General features: G+C 40.0%; 1 protein-coding gene across 1 annotated transcript in view; it reads right to left on the reverse strand.

The window, feature by feature from the left end:
- LOC129676453 (solute carrier family 5 member 4-like) overlaps window positions 1–15,001 on the reverse strand; it is a gene marked incomplete at both ends in the record, with an annotated part of 15,279 nt that extends 278 nt beyond the window's left edge. Inside the window, 5 exons of the mRNA XM_055606776.1 lie at window positions 1,292–1,399; window positions 2,104–2,239; window positions 5,956–6,176; window positions 13,524–13,604; window positions 14,896–15,001. Coding sequence (XP_055462751.1) covers window positions 1,292–1,399; window positions 2,104–2,239; window positions 5,956–6,176; window positions 13,524–13,604; window positions 14,896–15,001 — 652 coding nt within the window. The remainder of the gene's footprint in view (window positions 1–1,291; window positions 1,400–2,103; window positions 2,240–5,955; window positions 6,177–13,523; window positions 13,605–14,895) is intronic.
- Window positions 15,002–15,151: the final 150 nt, after the last annotated feature.

Consider the following 15,151-nt stretch of genomic DNA (forward strand, 5'->3'; position numbering starts at 1 on the left):
TAAATGTTTACATAAAGGTCATGTGCTGGGAACCACTTTAGGTGATACTGCTGAAAAACCTTTATGGGCAAACCTGATGGTTTTGAACCATTGCAGGAGCTTAACCCTTCAGTTCCTTCCCTCCATCAGTTATGACTCCAGGCCTCCCAGTCCAGGGTAAGATGACATGCATTTGACCTTGAGTATATAGGTTATCAATCCTTTAGTTTGAATAAGCTTTTGTATGTCAAGGAGGAAAAGTGGCACAAAAGTGTCTGACAAGACCCCAGGCCACTTAGGTCTATCAGCTCTGTACTTGCTCTGTTTATGTTTTCCACAGCAATGATCAGTTTCTGAAATTCAGGATTTCATAGGTTATAACTTATTATCTAGACTGTAAATCTACAGTGAGTTCTAAGGTGTAGGGTGTTGGAAGGGTGCGTTTGTCACTGTGTATTCAATACTGATTTCTGTACCTAGAAAGGTTACAGTCCAGACTTTGGCCTTGTCATTATTAGGAAGCATCTCCTGCCTTGTATGTTGTAAGCTTTGTTCATCACCTTCTGATTGGTTAAATAAAGAGCTGAACAGCCAATTGCTGGGCAGGAGAGAATAATGACAAACCTCCAAGCCCAGGGAGAGATTCTTGGGTGGAGAGAGAAAGAGAGAGAAAGAGAGAGAGAGAGAGAGAGAGAGAGAGAGTTGTCATGATGGACAAGGGTGGAGAAGGAGTAGCCAAGGCAAGCTAGGATGGCAGGTAATGGGCCACATGGCTGGGGAGTAGGTCAGGCCACTACTGACAGGTTAGAATAGCTGAGTATCTGCCCAACTATAGAGCCTGAAGCTTTAATGAAGATAAAGGTTTCTGTATCAGAATTGAGAACAAGGGCAGGCAAAGAAGAAACCTTGCATTTTACAGTAGGGCAATCATACTTATTTTCCTGATAAATTATGGTATCCAAAGCAAAGCCTGAGAAATGGCATACACTTCGGTACAAAGCATGCGCACTGAGAGATATTAGTTTAAAGAAGTGAGGGTGAAAGTTAATTTTCAGTCTCCTGACTTTGCCCCTTTGTAGCATTACAAGTTTTCCTTGGCTAACAAATCATGTAAATGTTAACTGATCTGGAGACAGCCTCATCCTGGACAACTGTTCTTTAAGAGAAATTAGCTCCATCCAGGGTGTGACTGAGTCTCAAGAACTATCTGATGAAAAGGACGGAACTAAAGAAAGGGTCAGCAGAGAGTCTGCCCCAGTGTTCTCCTCGTGGGCCATGTATCCCTTTAGACATGGTGTGGGTGTTTACTTACCATCAGGCATCAGTTCTAGCACCAGGGTGGGGTAGGCATAGTTAGTGCAGCCAACCTCGGTGCCACACTGTTTCACACACTCAGAAGGTACAACGCAGGCCACCTTATCTGAGAAGAGACACAGTTCATTGAGCAGGACCCAGCTAGGTACAATCTGCAACGGGAAATAGGAAACATGCAAGATCATAGATGGGAGAAGCTCTATTTGCCTAGAAATTGGATACTGAACCTTGAATTTGATACACTAATGCCTAGCTTGGAAAAGACAGTGAACGCTGTGTAATCTGTTGAAAATAGAAATGTCTTTCATTCATCATAAAAGATTGGTTGTATTTCCTTTACATTATATAATAAAGAAAAAGTAATTTTTCAAGAAAAATATTTCAGCAGTAGTCATTCTCATCTGACTCAAAATTTATTTCCCCAATGCTTTGAAAAAAATTCAGTTTTAAAGTTCTCTCAAAGACCAAGATGTGAGTATGTGCCCCCAAGACCTTGGTCAAAGATTGCCACATCCAATCACAAACGGTCAAGCAACTCATCCTCGCTCAGTTCTGCCTCATCCCGAGGGTACTCCTGGACTACCTCACATTACGTCCACAAATGGAAACCGGATGCGCAGTTTCACATGTCTGCAAGGACACAGGCAGCACGTATGAAAGCGATACTTAAGAGTGCCAAGTCTGCCAAATGTTCCACCTCTGATTCTTTTCCCAGAGGTGCCTTCCTCCATAGAACCTACACAAGTTTCTCTTATCTTAAAAACCACAGACACCAGCATAGAGAAGAGGATTCACGTGTCCATGGCTTGCCTGTGTACAGAATGCGGCTGATCATCCCTGGCATCACCATGATGAACATGGGCAGCAGCTTCAGGTAGCCACACAGGATGCAGGCCGCCTTCACGTGAGACATGTTCTTGCCACACAAGCAGCGCTGTACGATGACCTGCCGGGAAAACACAGTGCATTAGTGTAACAATCCAACAATGGCTATAAAGAGAGTGAGAACGCACCTTCAAGGCTTAATATTACAGTAAGAAATTGTATGGCTAGGGCTGAAGACATGGCTCAGCACTTTAAAGCTCTTGATATTTTTCATGCAGAGGACCTGGGTTCAGTTCCCAGGAGCCACAGCCATCTTCAACTCCAGTTCTGGGAGAATCCAATACTCTCCTTTGACCTCCATGGATAGAACACACACAGATTGTGCACATACATACATGCAGACAAAACATTTCCCATGGAAACGTCACAGTCAGAAAACCATGAAAACAGTGCATTGAGTCATTCATCTCTAGATTTCCTCAGACTACTCTGCAACCTCATCTGGTTAGAGATTGAAAGTGACAGGGTGGGTAGGGTCCCAAGGGGAGGGACTTGATAGACATCCCTTAGGGCTGAGTGTTCCAAAGACTCTCACTCTCTGCACACTGTCTGCCTGTGGGTCTCTGTATTGGTTCGCATCTGCTGCAGGGGGATGCTTCTGATGATGGCTGAGCAAGGCTCTGATCTATGAGTACAGTGGAATGTTGTTAGGAGCCATTTTATTGCTAGATTTGTTTGTTTGTTTGTTTGTTTGTTTGTTTTAGCCAAACAGAAGTAATTGGTTTTACCCTAGGTCCCTGGGCTATCTGGTCTTAGGTTGTGGCCACTCAGTCAGTGTCATGTTTGAGTTCTATCTCATGGAGCGGGCCTTAAGTCAAACCAAATCTTGGCTGATGACTTCCTAAGCTTTGCTTTACCCTTGCATTAGCATATCTTGCAGGCAGGTGACCATTGTAGATCGAGTGTTTGTAGCTGGGTTGGGGTTTACCTTTTTCCTTTGGTAGCATGCAGAGTACCTTCTAGTACTATGAACAGAGTTTGTTGAGGTGAAAGTTCTAGGTAGGCACCAGCTCAACTTCTCTGTTCAGTGATGTGTAGGTATTGTCTTCAGCAGTAGGCCCTTACTGTCCATTTGTGCAGGACAACCAATGGCCTTGGCAATAGCCTGGGTTGTTTGTGGGTTTCCATAAAAGACTTTTACCATTCCCAGATCCCTTTGCTCTGTATGCCTGCGCCCCTGCTTTCCAGCTGTGCTGCTAATGGGCTCTTATTCCTCTGGAACCACAAACTCGAATAAACCCTTCCTTCTAGGAGTAGTGTTAGGCACAATGATCACAGCAACAGAATAGCACATGGTTGAATGAAAGAAATGGGAAAAAAAGCAGAGAAGAATGTTTTGTTGTTGTTGTTTGTTTGTGTTGGTTTTTAGAAAACCCACTGTATTATTCTAGTTATGATAGCCAAAACTGGTTTTCTCTGTGTAAACCTGGCTGTCCTGCACTTGCTTTGTAGACCAAGTTGGCCTCAAACACAGAGAAATCCAACTAACTCTGCCTTTCTTATTGCTGGAAGTGAAACCTTGTATCACCATGCATAGACAGAAACCTCTATCTCCAAAATTATTTACATTATGATTCATAACAGTAGCAAAATTACAGTTATAAAGTAAGCACTAAAAATAACTTTATGGTTGGGGTCACCACAACATGAGGAAGTGTATTAAAGGGTGATAGCATTAGAAAGGTTGAGAACAACTGCGCTAGAATGTTTCTATCTATTGTCTATATTTTGACAAGTTGCTCCTAAATTTTTCTCCAGTTTTCACAATCCATCACCACCATCTTTTTGAGACAGGGTTTCTTTGTGTAACAGCCTTGGCTGTCCTGGAACTCATTCTGTAGACCAGGCTGGCCTCGAACTCACAGAGATCTTCTTTCCTCTACCTTTTGAGTGCTCCACTTCCTGGCCTGTCTCACCATTTTGTTTTTGAAGGACAGAATTTCTGAGCATAATGTTTTGGTTGGCACATCTTTTCCCTTAAGATTTTTTGAACATAAGAATTTTACTTTTTTCTGGTTTTCAAGAGTTCCATTAAAAAATCAGTTCATCCTCAGGGGGCTTCTGTCATGTATAGAAAGTTACCTTTTTTTTTTTTCAGCTTTCAAAAATTTTTCTTTGCATTTATGTTTTGACAGTTTGACTGTAACATGTCTTCATGTGAACATCTTCTGAATCATCCTATTAGCTGTTCCATGAGATTTCTAGCTTTGCATTTCTATTTCCTTTCGCAGACTTTCAAGACTTTCCACCACTATTTCTCTAGTTTTTATTTTGTATTGTTTTGTGTGGGTTTTTTTTGTTTTTTGTCTCTATGTGTCTTCTCATTTTGGTACAATGGTAATGGGCACATTATTCTACTTATTTGTGTCTCCCCTAAAACAATCTCATTACTTTTTTCCATTTAGTTAACGCAGTATTTCCAGTGATTTTCTTCAAGATTGTTACTTATTTTTTTTACTTGGTGCATCTGATGCTAAATTCCTTTATTTACTTTTTAGCTCAGTTATGTCTCATTTCCCTCAATGACTTGTTACTTTTAAATATTCTCTATTTCTTGTGAGGTTCCCAGTCTGGCTATGTGTTGCCTTCTTCTCCTCCTTGATCTGGTTCTAGGCATTCTTTTGAATACCGTGCTAGATAAATCACATAGCTCTATTCCATTATGAACAGTTTATGAATATTTCACTTACTGTTAGTTGGAATAGCTTTTCCAGTTTCTACATTTTTTTTCAATCTTTCTGTGCAATATTGTGTATTAAATAAAAGAGTCAAGTTTCCAAATTTAAGTAAACTGTTCTGTGTGGGAGCCATATCTCTCTCATTAGCAAAGTGTGCCTTTCATTCCATGTTCCCCTGAAATCTTCTAAGACACACTGTTAGCAGCTTGTAAAAAATCTGTGTAAAGTCTTGTTCTTTTGTTTAAAGATATAGGAGGGGGATAGAAAGGGAGTATATTATATTATTATTGGCATATTATAATATAGTATTGATATATTATTATTGATATATTGACAAAGCAATATTATTATTGGTATATATTAATATTATTATTGATATGTATTATTGATATATTATTGCTGCCACAGCTTTGTTGAAAAATGCCGTGAGGGTCTTTCACTAATCTGCAGATGTTTTGATACATAATGAGCAGTGATTGCCAAGAAATTTCAAGATAAAAGTAAGAATTGTTAATTTAATGAAAAAGGATAAAGTTAAAGGAAACCATAACACAGACACACAAGTGTTTCCTCTGTGTGTGTGTATCTGTGTGTCTGTGATAGCAAATAATTAATTTTACACAATGACAAAAGTTGTAGACTGAACGCTGATTCCAAACACTGAGGTCAAGGTCTGGAGAAAGATGAAACACTCGAAGACTGGGTTGTCCTGGAAGACTGGGAACTGAAGAAGAAAGTTAAATTCTCAACTAACAGAAAAACCAAGTTTCAAAACCCTATTTAGTGTGTCACTTTACAGTATTGCTGTCAAAAAGTATATCAATTCTGATGTGTCACAGAATATACCAAATCCAATGCTTTAGAGAATGGAAATAAAGTCCAACAAACTTAAGCAAAAGAACTGACGTGTCCATCTCTGAGGGGGAAAAACAGTACAGTGAGGAAGGACCAAAACATCTATTTTCTACAAGACAAGACAAAGAAAAGTGTTTGACAGCTTAACTATTACTTACATGTGCAAAACAGAGGCTAGAGGCTTTCACACGAAACAGGAAAACTAAGAATGAACACAGTCACACATGCAAAGGTACATGCTCACCTGATCTGCACACCAGTACCATATAGCTAGAATGGTCATTCCGAATATCAGTCCTGGCCACGGGATGTCGCCAGTGATGGGATCCCAGAAGATGTGGAAGGCGTCCGGCTGAGGAGTGTAGCACTTGGGGTCGATGGTCAGGTTGTCCCCCTCGACCACAGAGGGAATGGCGTTCATGTACTTCTCTGTGAAGCTCTCATAACCACCGACTTCAGCAAACGCTAGAAAGGCAGCAGATCAACCACTGTGTGACTATTTCAAACACTTCATGTCCACGAGTGCTCGGCTGCAGCGAAGGTCCTTGAGTACTTCCTGTTAGCCTGGTCATGTCTTCAGCACTTTCCCCCAATGATCCATGGTGCCTTTATTGTTTCTCCACTGGGATTGACCATGGTAGAATATTGACATTCACAGAGAACTCAGAACTCACACATTTAAAAAAATTACACAGCTCAAATAAAGTCACCAGTGAATAACATTTGCCTAGTACCAAAGTCCATATACCTCACTAGACTTTCCATAGTTAAAACGTGGCCATTTTGAAGCAGTCGAACTCTGTTATGGTTTTACACTTCCTTGTCAATTACATTTTCACTCATCTCACACACACACACACACACACACGGACACGCACACGCACAGCCATGACAGCTGATACCAGAAAAAATAGCTTTCTACCCTTTCACAGCTGCATTCTGTCCTTCCTCATCACCAAGTATTACCCCCTTTCCATCACTTCTCTAAATGTTATACTATACCCACATTCACAGTGTTTAGATATATGCATGCATGCATCAAGGCTAGGATCTTCACTGGACGAAAATATGTGATGCTTGTTTTCTGTTTGAGTCATTTTGCTGAATATTGTACTGTTCATGTCCACCCACTTTTCTGCAAATTCCATAGTGAAGCAGGAGAAAGTCTAATTCTTTTGAAGAGAGCAGAAAGAAATGGCTTCCATTCTGGCATTGGAGACCAAGTGATATAAATTTTATTGTAGTTTGTTTTCCTGATTCAACACTGTGTCCTTCCTTCCTTCCTTCTTACTTTCTTTCTCCTCCTCATCCTTCTTTTTTTTTGTTTGTTGTTGGCTTTGTAAACCAGGCTGGCCTCGAACTCACAGAGATCTACCTCCTGAGTGCTGGGATTAAAGATGTGGGCCACCAATGCATAGCGCCTTTCTTTCTTAAGAGACTTAAAATGTCTAATATGCACAGAATAACCAAAAAGCAATAGGAAGTAGACAAGGAACAACTATAGTAGTTTTTTCTTGAAGTCATGATGGGCAGACACTGAAATTCCAATACTGAACAACAGAACCACATTAAAAACCAGACAAAATTGGAAAGTGGGACAGAGGGAGAGAAGGTGGTCAGAGTACCTAACATGAAGGATGGAGAAGATGCAGAAGGCATGATGTATGAAATGAGGTTTCTAAAAACAAAATTACCTTTGTTTAAGGTTTTTTCAAGGCTGATTGGTTAAAACCTCAGTGATTGGGGAAAACTGGGAATCCTCAGGTCTTATCTTGTGCTGTCTTTTGAAATGGGAACTACGATTTTATATGAACAAGTATGAGGCAAGAGAGAGGCCTTTGTATTAGGACAGGAAGGGAAAGAGAGGAAGAAAGAAGGAGAGAGACTGAGGAGGAAAGAGACAGAGGCAGAAACATAGAGAAACACAAAGAGGGGCACAGAGAGACACACACACACATAGGGAAAAGAGAGAGATTGCGAGAGGGAGAGTTAGGAAGGGAGGGAGAGAGAGACAGAGGCAGACACACACACACACACACACACACACACACACACACAATCTGTAAGAGAGATGGAAAATCCTGGAGTTTTCAGAGCATATAAGCAACTAGAAATGTCTTTCTTCTCATCCATAAGTCATGGTAAATGTCAGGAAGACATTTTGAGAGAATTATGCCTGAGTCTGAGCTTGAGAGTCAAAATTCTGAGTGCAGATAGGGCTTTTGGGACTCTTTCTTCCCACTGGGTCACCTATCCAGTCTTAATAAAGGGAGAGATGCCAGTCTTATTGCAATTTGATATACCATGTTTGGTGGTTATCCTTAGGACCTGTCCTTTTCTGAAGGGATAGGAGTGGGGATGGGGGACTAGGAGGAGAGGAGGAAGGGAAAACTGCAGTTGGGATGTAATATATGAAAGACAACTAAAATATATATATATATTTATATATATATATATGCCAAAAACAATGCAGAAAGTTTTGACTCTTTATATGTATATAAAGTAACTTTATAAATAAGTTTATACATATACAAATATATAAATATATAAATATATATATATATATATATATGTATGTATGTATGTATAAAGAGTCAACATTTCCCGCATTGTTCTATCCCTGGGAACCCACTGTAAAGACCAGGTATGTAGACAAGTCAGTTCTGCTCCCGAGAGCTGATCTAGCTACAGGGGAAAGACTTCCAGAAACAGACGTGTAGCTCAACATGGCGGGTACAGTGTTCAATGCTTGTCTGTTAGAACACATGCTAGCATGGAGTTGTGCAGGGGAATTTTGAGTGATTGTGAGAAAACTCCAAGAAAACAAGACTCTTGTGACCTGACTTTCTTTAAAAAAACAACAACAACAACAAAAAAACAACATAAATTGTTCATGGAATGTGCTTTCATGCCTTTCCCAGGTGTAGCAGATAAGAGTTAACGTTAGATTATTTATTACTGAAAGATCCCTGGAGGGTATCTTTCGTCTGAGAGCCCCCAGCCCAAGGATCAACGAGCCCAGGCGTTCGGATGCAAACAGCAAGAGGCTTTTATTTTGATACACGGGTACCCGGGGCAAAAAGTCATTCGGGGGACTTCCGCGCCCCCTAGGTAGGAAGCTGGGGTTTTTATAGGGTTTTAGAGCAGAAGCACTGGTACAGAAGCGAGAAGCATGGTTACAGGGGGCTGATTGGTACATTTTCATGAGACCACGATTTGCGTCAAAGTTTTGCAGGGGCACCAAGATTCCAGGAACTGGGTGGTCAAGGGGGCTATGATGACCCCTTGACGTGGCCCGCCACCTGTTATTTTGTTTTTCTCTATCTTAACTGAAACAGTCTCACAGATATCTATGAGGGTGATTAACACAAACTGTTTTTAGTTTGACTGGGGCAGCCTGACCACAGATATCCCAAGTGGGTGACACAGCTAGGATTTCTCAGTAATTTTCCAGTTTCTCATCTGGCCTTCAGAGTTTTACAAAACAGTGGTGTCCCACAAAATGGCGTTAGCTATGTTTAACTTAGTGTGAAGCTGGGGTCTTTCAATTACAACTGGCGATTGTTACATGTTTATGTGCGTCTATGGAAAAACATGTTTTTGCTATGTAAAGATTGTCTTTGTGATTGTACACTTACTCAGGCGACTCTTCTGAAACTCAGAGTACAAACTGTCTGATGCTCTGAATAAACTTAGCTATTGCTTGAGACTCTGGTGTCCCAGGTCCCACTGCCTCTAGAGCATGGATCAACTTGACACGATCTAGAATGATCTAGGAGAAAAGCTCCTGGGGCATATACCAAATATTAGAAAAATTTGCCAAGAATTCCTCCAACAGGGAATTAACATACAGAATATTTAGTAAACACAGAAACTCCCAGAACTTTAGTGGTTGAAACAGATGATTGTCATGACCTTGAAGCTAATTTAGTGAATTCCAGGCATCCATTACATACTGAGACCATTTTTTTTAACTCCAAAAATGCAAGCATGAAAATAATAATTAATCCAACAATCTGGTACTATAAATGGACAAAGGTACTGAAGAGTTTTCAAATAAAGTTCTAATGACCGTTAAGCACATAATAAAAGAATTCAATATCCTGGGCCATCACCTAATCCAAACCCAAACTACATTCGGGTTTTTCCCCTTTTTAAATTTAATTTTTAAAATTTCCTCTTCCTCCCCCATCTTCTTCTTCATCTACACAACTTCGTGGTTTTTTCCTCTTAAAACATAAAACAACGCAACCAAAAAAAAAAAAAAAAAACCCCCCCCCCCAACTCTCTCCTCTCCTCACAAAAACATGGAGTCTGATTTTGGCCCACTACTTCTGAGCATGAACCCTGCCCTGGAATGTGGCTGATATAAAGAAAACTAATATTTCCTCACCTAGCAGATATCAGTTATAAATAGCTTCTGGGTTAGGAGTGAAACTTTATGGCCTCTTCCCTTTCTCTCTTCTGGGGTTTGTCTGGCTTGAACCTGCGCAGCTCTGTGCATGCTTTCACAGTCTCTATGAGTTCACTCCTATTGTGGCTGGAAAATCCTGTTTCTTTGAAGTTTTCCATCACCTTTGGCTCTCCGCCTCCTTTTCCTCATGAGCTCCTGAGCCTTGAGAGAAAGGGAGTGATAAAGACCTCCCATTCAGGGATGAATGTTTTAAAGTCTCTCATTCTGTATACATTACAGTGTTATGCGTCTCTGCTAATTCCCTTCTATTGCAAGAAGAAGCTTCTCTGATGAGGGTTGAATGATCCACTGATCTATGGGTATAGCATATGTCATTATGAGCTATTTTATTGTTAAATTCACTTAGCAGGATAAGAGGAGTAAGTTTTCTCCTAGGGCCCATGACAGATCTAGTCTCAGGTTACTGGCTTGATCAAGTTTGCAAAGTTGATTTCTAGCTCATGGAGTGGGTCTTAAGCTCAATTTAAAAACAACAAAAACAAAAATGATTGGTTACTCCCATAATATTTGTGCCACCATTGCACCAATGGATATATCTTGCAAGCACGCCATATTGTAGATTTTAGGGTTTGTAGCTGGGTGAGATTGATGCTTACTTTTATCCTCTGGTAGTCCATACAGTAGTTTCTAGCACTCTAGATGTAAGTCAATTGAGGTAAAACTTCTAGTTGTATATCTGCTTTTTTTTTCTATATTTGATAACATAAGTATGTGATGTTCTCAGCAATAGTGTCTTATAGTCAAGTTATGGAAGGGAACCAAGAACATTAGTGATAACCTGTAATGTTTGGGAGGGAGCACCTAGAGAACCCTTTTAGCCAAAACCTCAAAAGATGTAGCCCACTCCTGGTACTGGGGTTTTATTTAGAACATATGATATAGTCTACCATTGTATGGTAACACTACTTAAATTCCTTTTATATTTATATGTATATTAGGATGAGTCTACATTAGTAGGTTTTTATAGAGCTTTTCAAAACTCTTTTAGTGTTAGTGTGGCAGTTTGAATGAGAATGGCTTTCAAATGTTTGAATACTCTGTGCCTAGTTGGTGGAACTGTTTGTGAAGAAGTAGGAAGTGTTGTGGATAGTTTTAGGTCAACTTGACATAATGTGCAGCCATCTGAAAGGAGGGAACCCCAATTAAGAAAATGCCTCCTCAAGATTGGGTTGGAGGCAGTCCTGAAAAGCATTTTCTTAATTAGTGATTTATGGTGAGAGCCCAACACATTGTGGAAGGCACCAATCATTGGCTGGTGGTCCTGGGTTCTATAAGAAAGCAGGCTGAGCAAGGCATGAAGAACAGCCAGTAAGCAGCACTCCTCCGTGTCCTCTGCAAGAGCTCCTGCCTCCTGTCCTGTCCTGACTTCTTTCAGTGATGAACAGTGACGTGGAAGTAAAAGACAAATAAGTAAGCAAGTCTTCCTCCAACTTGCTTTTTTGGTTATGATGTTCCATTGCAGCAAGAGAAACCCTAACCAAGACAGGAAATATGGACTCACTGGGGGTGTAGTGTAACAAGATGGGTGGGATTTGAGCTTTCAAGAGATTCATAGCACTTTCAATGTCCAGTTCGCTTCCTGTTTGTGAGCTCAAAGCTTCTGCTCTGCAACCTTGCTCCTCTCCACCAAAGATCATGAATTCATATATCTTTTGATATGTAAGCCCCAAACAAACCTTCAATCTAAAAGTTGCCTTGTCATGGTGTTTTGTCACAACAAGAGAAAAGCAACTAAGACATAAGTTTCTGTGACAGGCTTGACCATGGTGGAATTTTTGGAGGAATGTGAAAGGTTTTAAGGACTTTGGACTAAAAAAGCAGTTGGATGCTATGAGTAGAACTTAATGGGCTGTCCCAGCGCAAGCTAGAAAAACGCAGTATGTTCCAATAATCTACACATCTGTTTTTGTGCCAGTACCGTACTGTTTTTGTTATTATGGCCCTGTAATATATATTGAGATCTAAAATGGTAATCTGTCAGAATTTCTCTTTTTTCTCAGGATTGTTTAGCTATCTGGTGTCTTTTGTGCTTCCATATAAATGTTAGGATAGTTTGTTTGTTTTTTTCCTATTTTTTTAAAAAGATGAGATGAGATGAGAACTTTGATTGGACTGTGTCGACTCTATAAATAGCTTTTGGTAAAATACTTACTTTACCAAATGTTTTTTCCCCTAGTGTCTTTATCTTTTTCTTCGGAGGTTTAAAGTTTTCATTGTGTTGTCTTTCATTGTCTTGTTTAGCTTCACGCCTAGATATTTTGTTTTCTTTGAAGCTGTAGTGAATGGAAGAGTGTCTATGATCTCTTTCTCTGTATGTTTGTTGTTGGTATTTAGAAAGGCTATTGATTTTTAAAAACTTATTCTGTATGCTGCCACTGTTAAAATGTTTGATTATTTCTAGAAGTTTTTTGTAGATTTTTTTAGTATTATTTCTCATGTATACTATTATTTCATTTGAAAATAGGCATAGTTTGATTTTTTTTTTCTGATTGTTTTTGAGATAGGGTTTCTCTGTATAGCTTTAGCTGTCTTAGACTTGCTTTGTACACCAGGCTGGCCTTGAACTAACAGTGATCCATCTGCCTCTGCCTTTAGTGCTGAGATTAAAGGCGAGTACCACCATCCCTGGCTCCAAAGATTTCTTTTCCCATTCATATGCCTTTAATTCCTTTCCATTGCCTTATTGATCCAGCTATTGTTTGAGCACAATTATCTAGTTTAACCTCAAGATACAAAATTGAAAATAGCAATCATATACTCATAAAAAATCAAGAAATTCAAGAAAGACACAAAGAAACATCTAAATTAACTAAAAGAAAAGTAACTCCCGAGGTGATGCACAAGAAAGCATGAATACAAGGTTGGAGGAGATGATGAGGAAAAGAGTACAGAATTTGAAAATGTCATAAGTGATGGAAATTTGAAAAGGGCTCAAGCTGAAATGAAGATGGAATTGAAAAGTATACAACCCAACTAGAAAACTCCAGGGAAATCCTTACAAGCACAATGGATCAAGACGACAAGAATATGAGCCCTCAAGATAAAGTAGACAGTCTAGATGTTTGCTCACATCTGCCCAGGAAACGTTTATGTGACAGTGACTACCAACAGATGAATGAGCCTGGTGCTGCAGGACTGCTATTTCCCCTGTCTACCCACAGTTTCCAGCACAGCAAGAACCCCAACCGGGTGACTGGACGGTTAACATTCCCGTTAAGGGAATTATAGGATATGGAAGTATGACCCAGTAAAAACTGGGAGTCAACGTCACAGACCAAGCAGTCAGAAACATCTCTCATAGTTGTCAGCCCAAAGCCTGGCACACTGCCATCACTTACCAAACCCCATGAGAATGAAAGAGCCAACCAACATGATGAAAGTCTGGATAGAATCTGTGTAGATCACTGAGGCCAGGCCCCCTGTGGAGAGAAATTAATGGACAGGACGTTTTATCCATGCACACTGATTACTTTGTCTTCAGCACTGGGCTCTATTCCAAACATACAAATGAGTCCATGTAACATAGCTCCCATGTGAGCCACAGATTCTCTTGACACCAGTTTCTCCTCAGTGTTCATTGATGCATTTAGTTCATGTCCTCTTTCTCCTGTCTTACTGAGATGGATGCAAAGTTCTGTGAATTATGGTGGAGTTCTGTCTTGGTGGGTTTTTGGATATTAAATAAGGGAGAAGTGAAGATTTTATGCTATGAAAGTTTATCATGACACTCTACCCAATTCTCCTCCCCATTTGGGTTGATATATCTTATCTTAGAAAACCTTGTTTGTTTGGGACACATCATTGTTTAATTAGTTGGAGTCCAGAAATAATTACTGACTTGTGTATTGTAACAATGCTGTGTGGGGACTATGATGAGGAAACAAGAATGATCTAGGAAATCTGAGGTCAGGCTCCCAATCCTCGTGAGTCTGAAATTGTGTTCAGTGTGCAACAGTGACTTCAGATTATCTTGTTCCGACTTTTATTTTTTCCAAGTCAGCTAGTATAAACTATAGCAGCTGTTTTAAAATGTGTGCAAATGATTTTAGTTTAGTACGCAAGAGACACTAGACCAACATTGAGTCTGTTGCATCATTGCCACCCACCTTCACAATCAACCTACCCCCGCAGTTCCTCCATTTCACTTGTGACAATTGTGGCTCAGTTCTGTAATCCAACATTTTTATATCTGTTTAGCCTCAGCTTATATTTTCTAGTGGGATGTTGAAACTTCTTCATCTAAGCCTTCTATGTATTCTATCAGCATAATTTTAAATGGTGTTTTAGTTACCAACACACAGCTGAGTGAAACCATAAATTCCTCAGTATGTCTACCATATCATTTTCTTCCCTTTTTTTTATTACTTCTAAGTCTTCCTATATACCCTGTCCTTGCTCTTTTTTCAAACTCATGACCTCTTTTCCCACTAACTGATGTTATGTGCATATATGTAACATGCACAAATATATACACATACATCTTTAAATATAACCTTAGTCTTTATACTGTTTTTTGATCAATCTTCTTGCATCTAATGAGGAGCATTGTGTTGTTTTTACTGTAATTGCTGTTCTGGCCCTGTGCTTTATTCCCATGGTGCCAACAGAACGGTACTTCAATTTGGCAGTCACAAGGCTAGCACTGAGGTCACTAATCACAGATGGTAAACAGAACACATTATTAATGAGTAAAACAAGAGGCAGACTCACCAGCAACTGTGTAAAAAGCGGTGATAGCCAAGAGGATGAAGACTGCCAGGTAGAGGTTTAACCCCATGGCCAGTTGAATGAATATGGCTCCAGAGAATATGGTTGCCTAGGAAAGCAATAGTTGGGCTGAGAAAGAAGCATGCATTTCAGGCCTCTGTTTGTTCTGCTCCAACATCTGCCTCCTCTTTTTGCTCACGTGATAGGCTCCTGCCCATCCTTCAAGACTCCACTCAGATGTCTCCACCACAATATTCCC

The sequence above is a fragment of the Psammomys obesus genome, unplaced genomic scaffold (genome assembly GCF_907164565.1).
Source record: "Psammomys obesus unplaced genomic scaffold, mPsaObe1.curated_primary_1811, whole genome shotgun sequence".
NCBI lineage: Eukaryota > Metazoa > Chordata > Mammalia > Rodentia > Muridae > Psammomys > Psammomys obesus.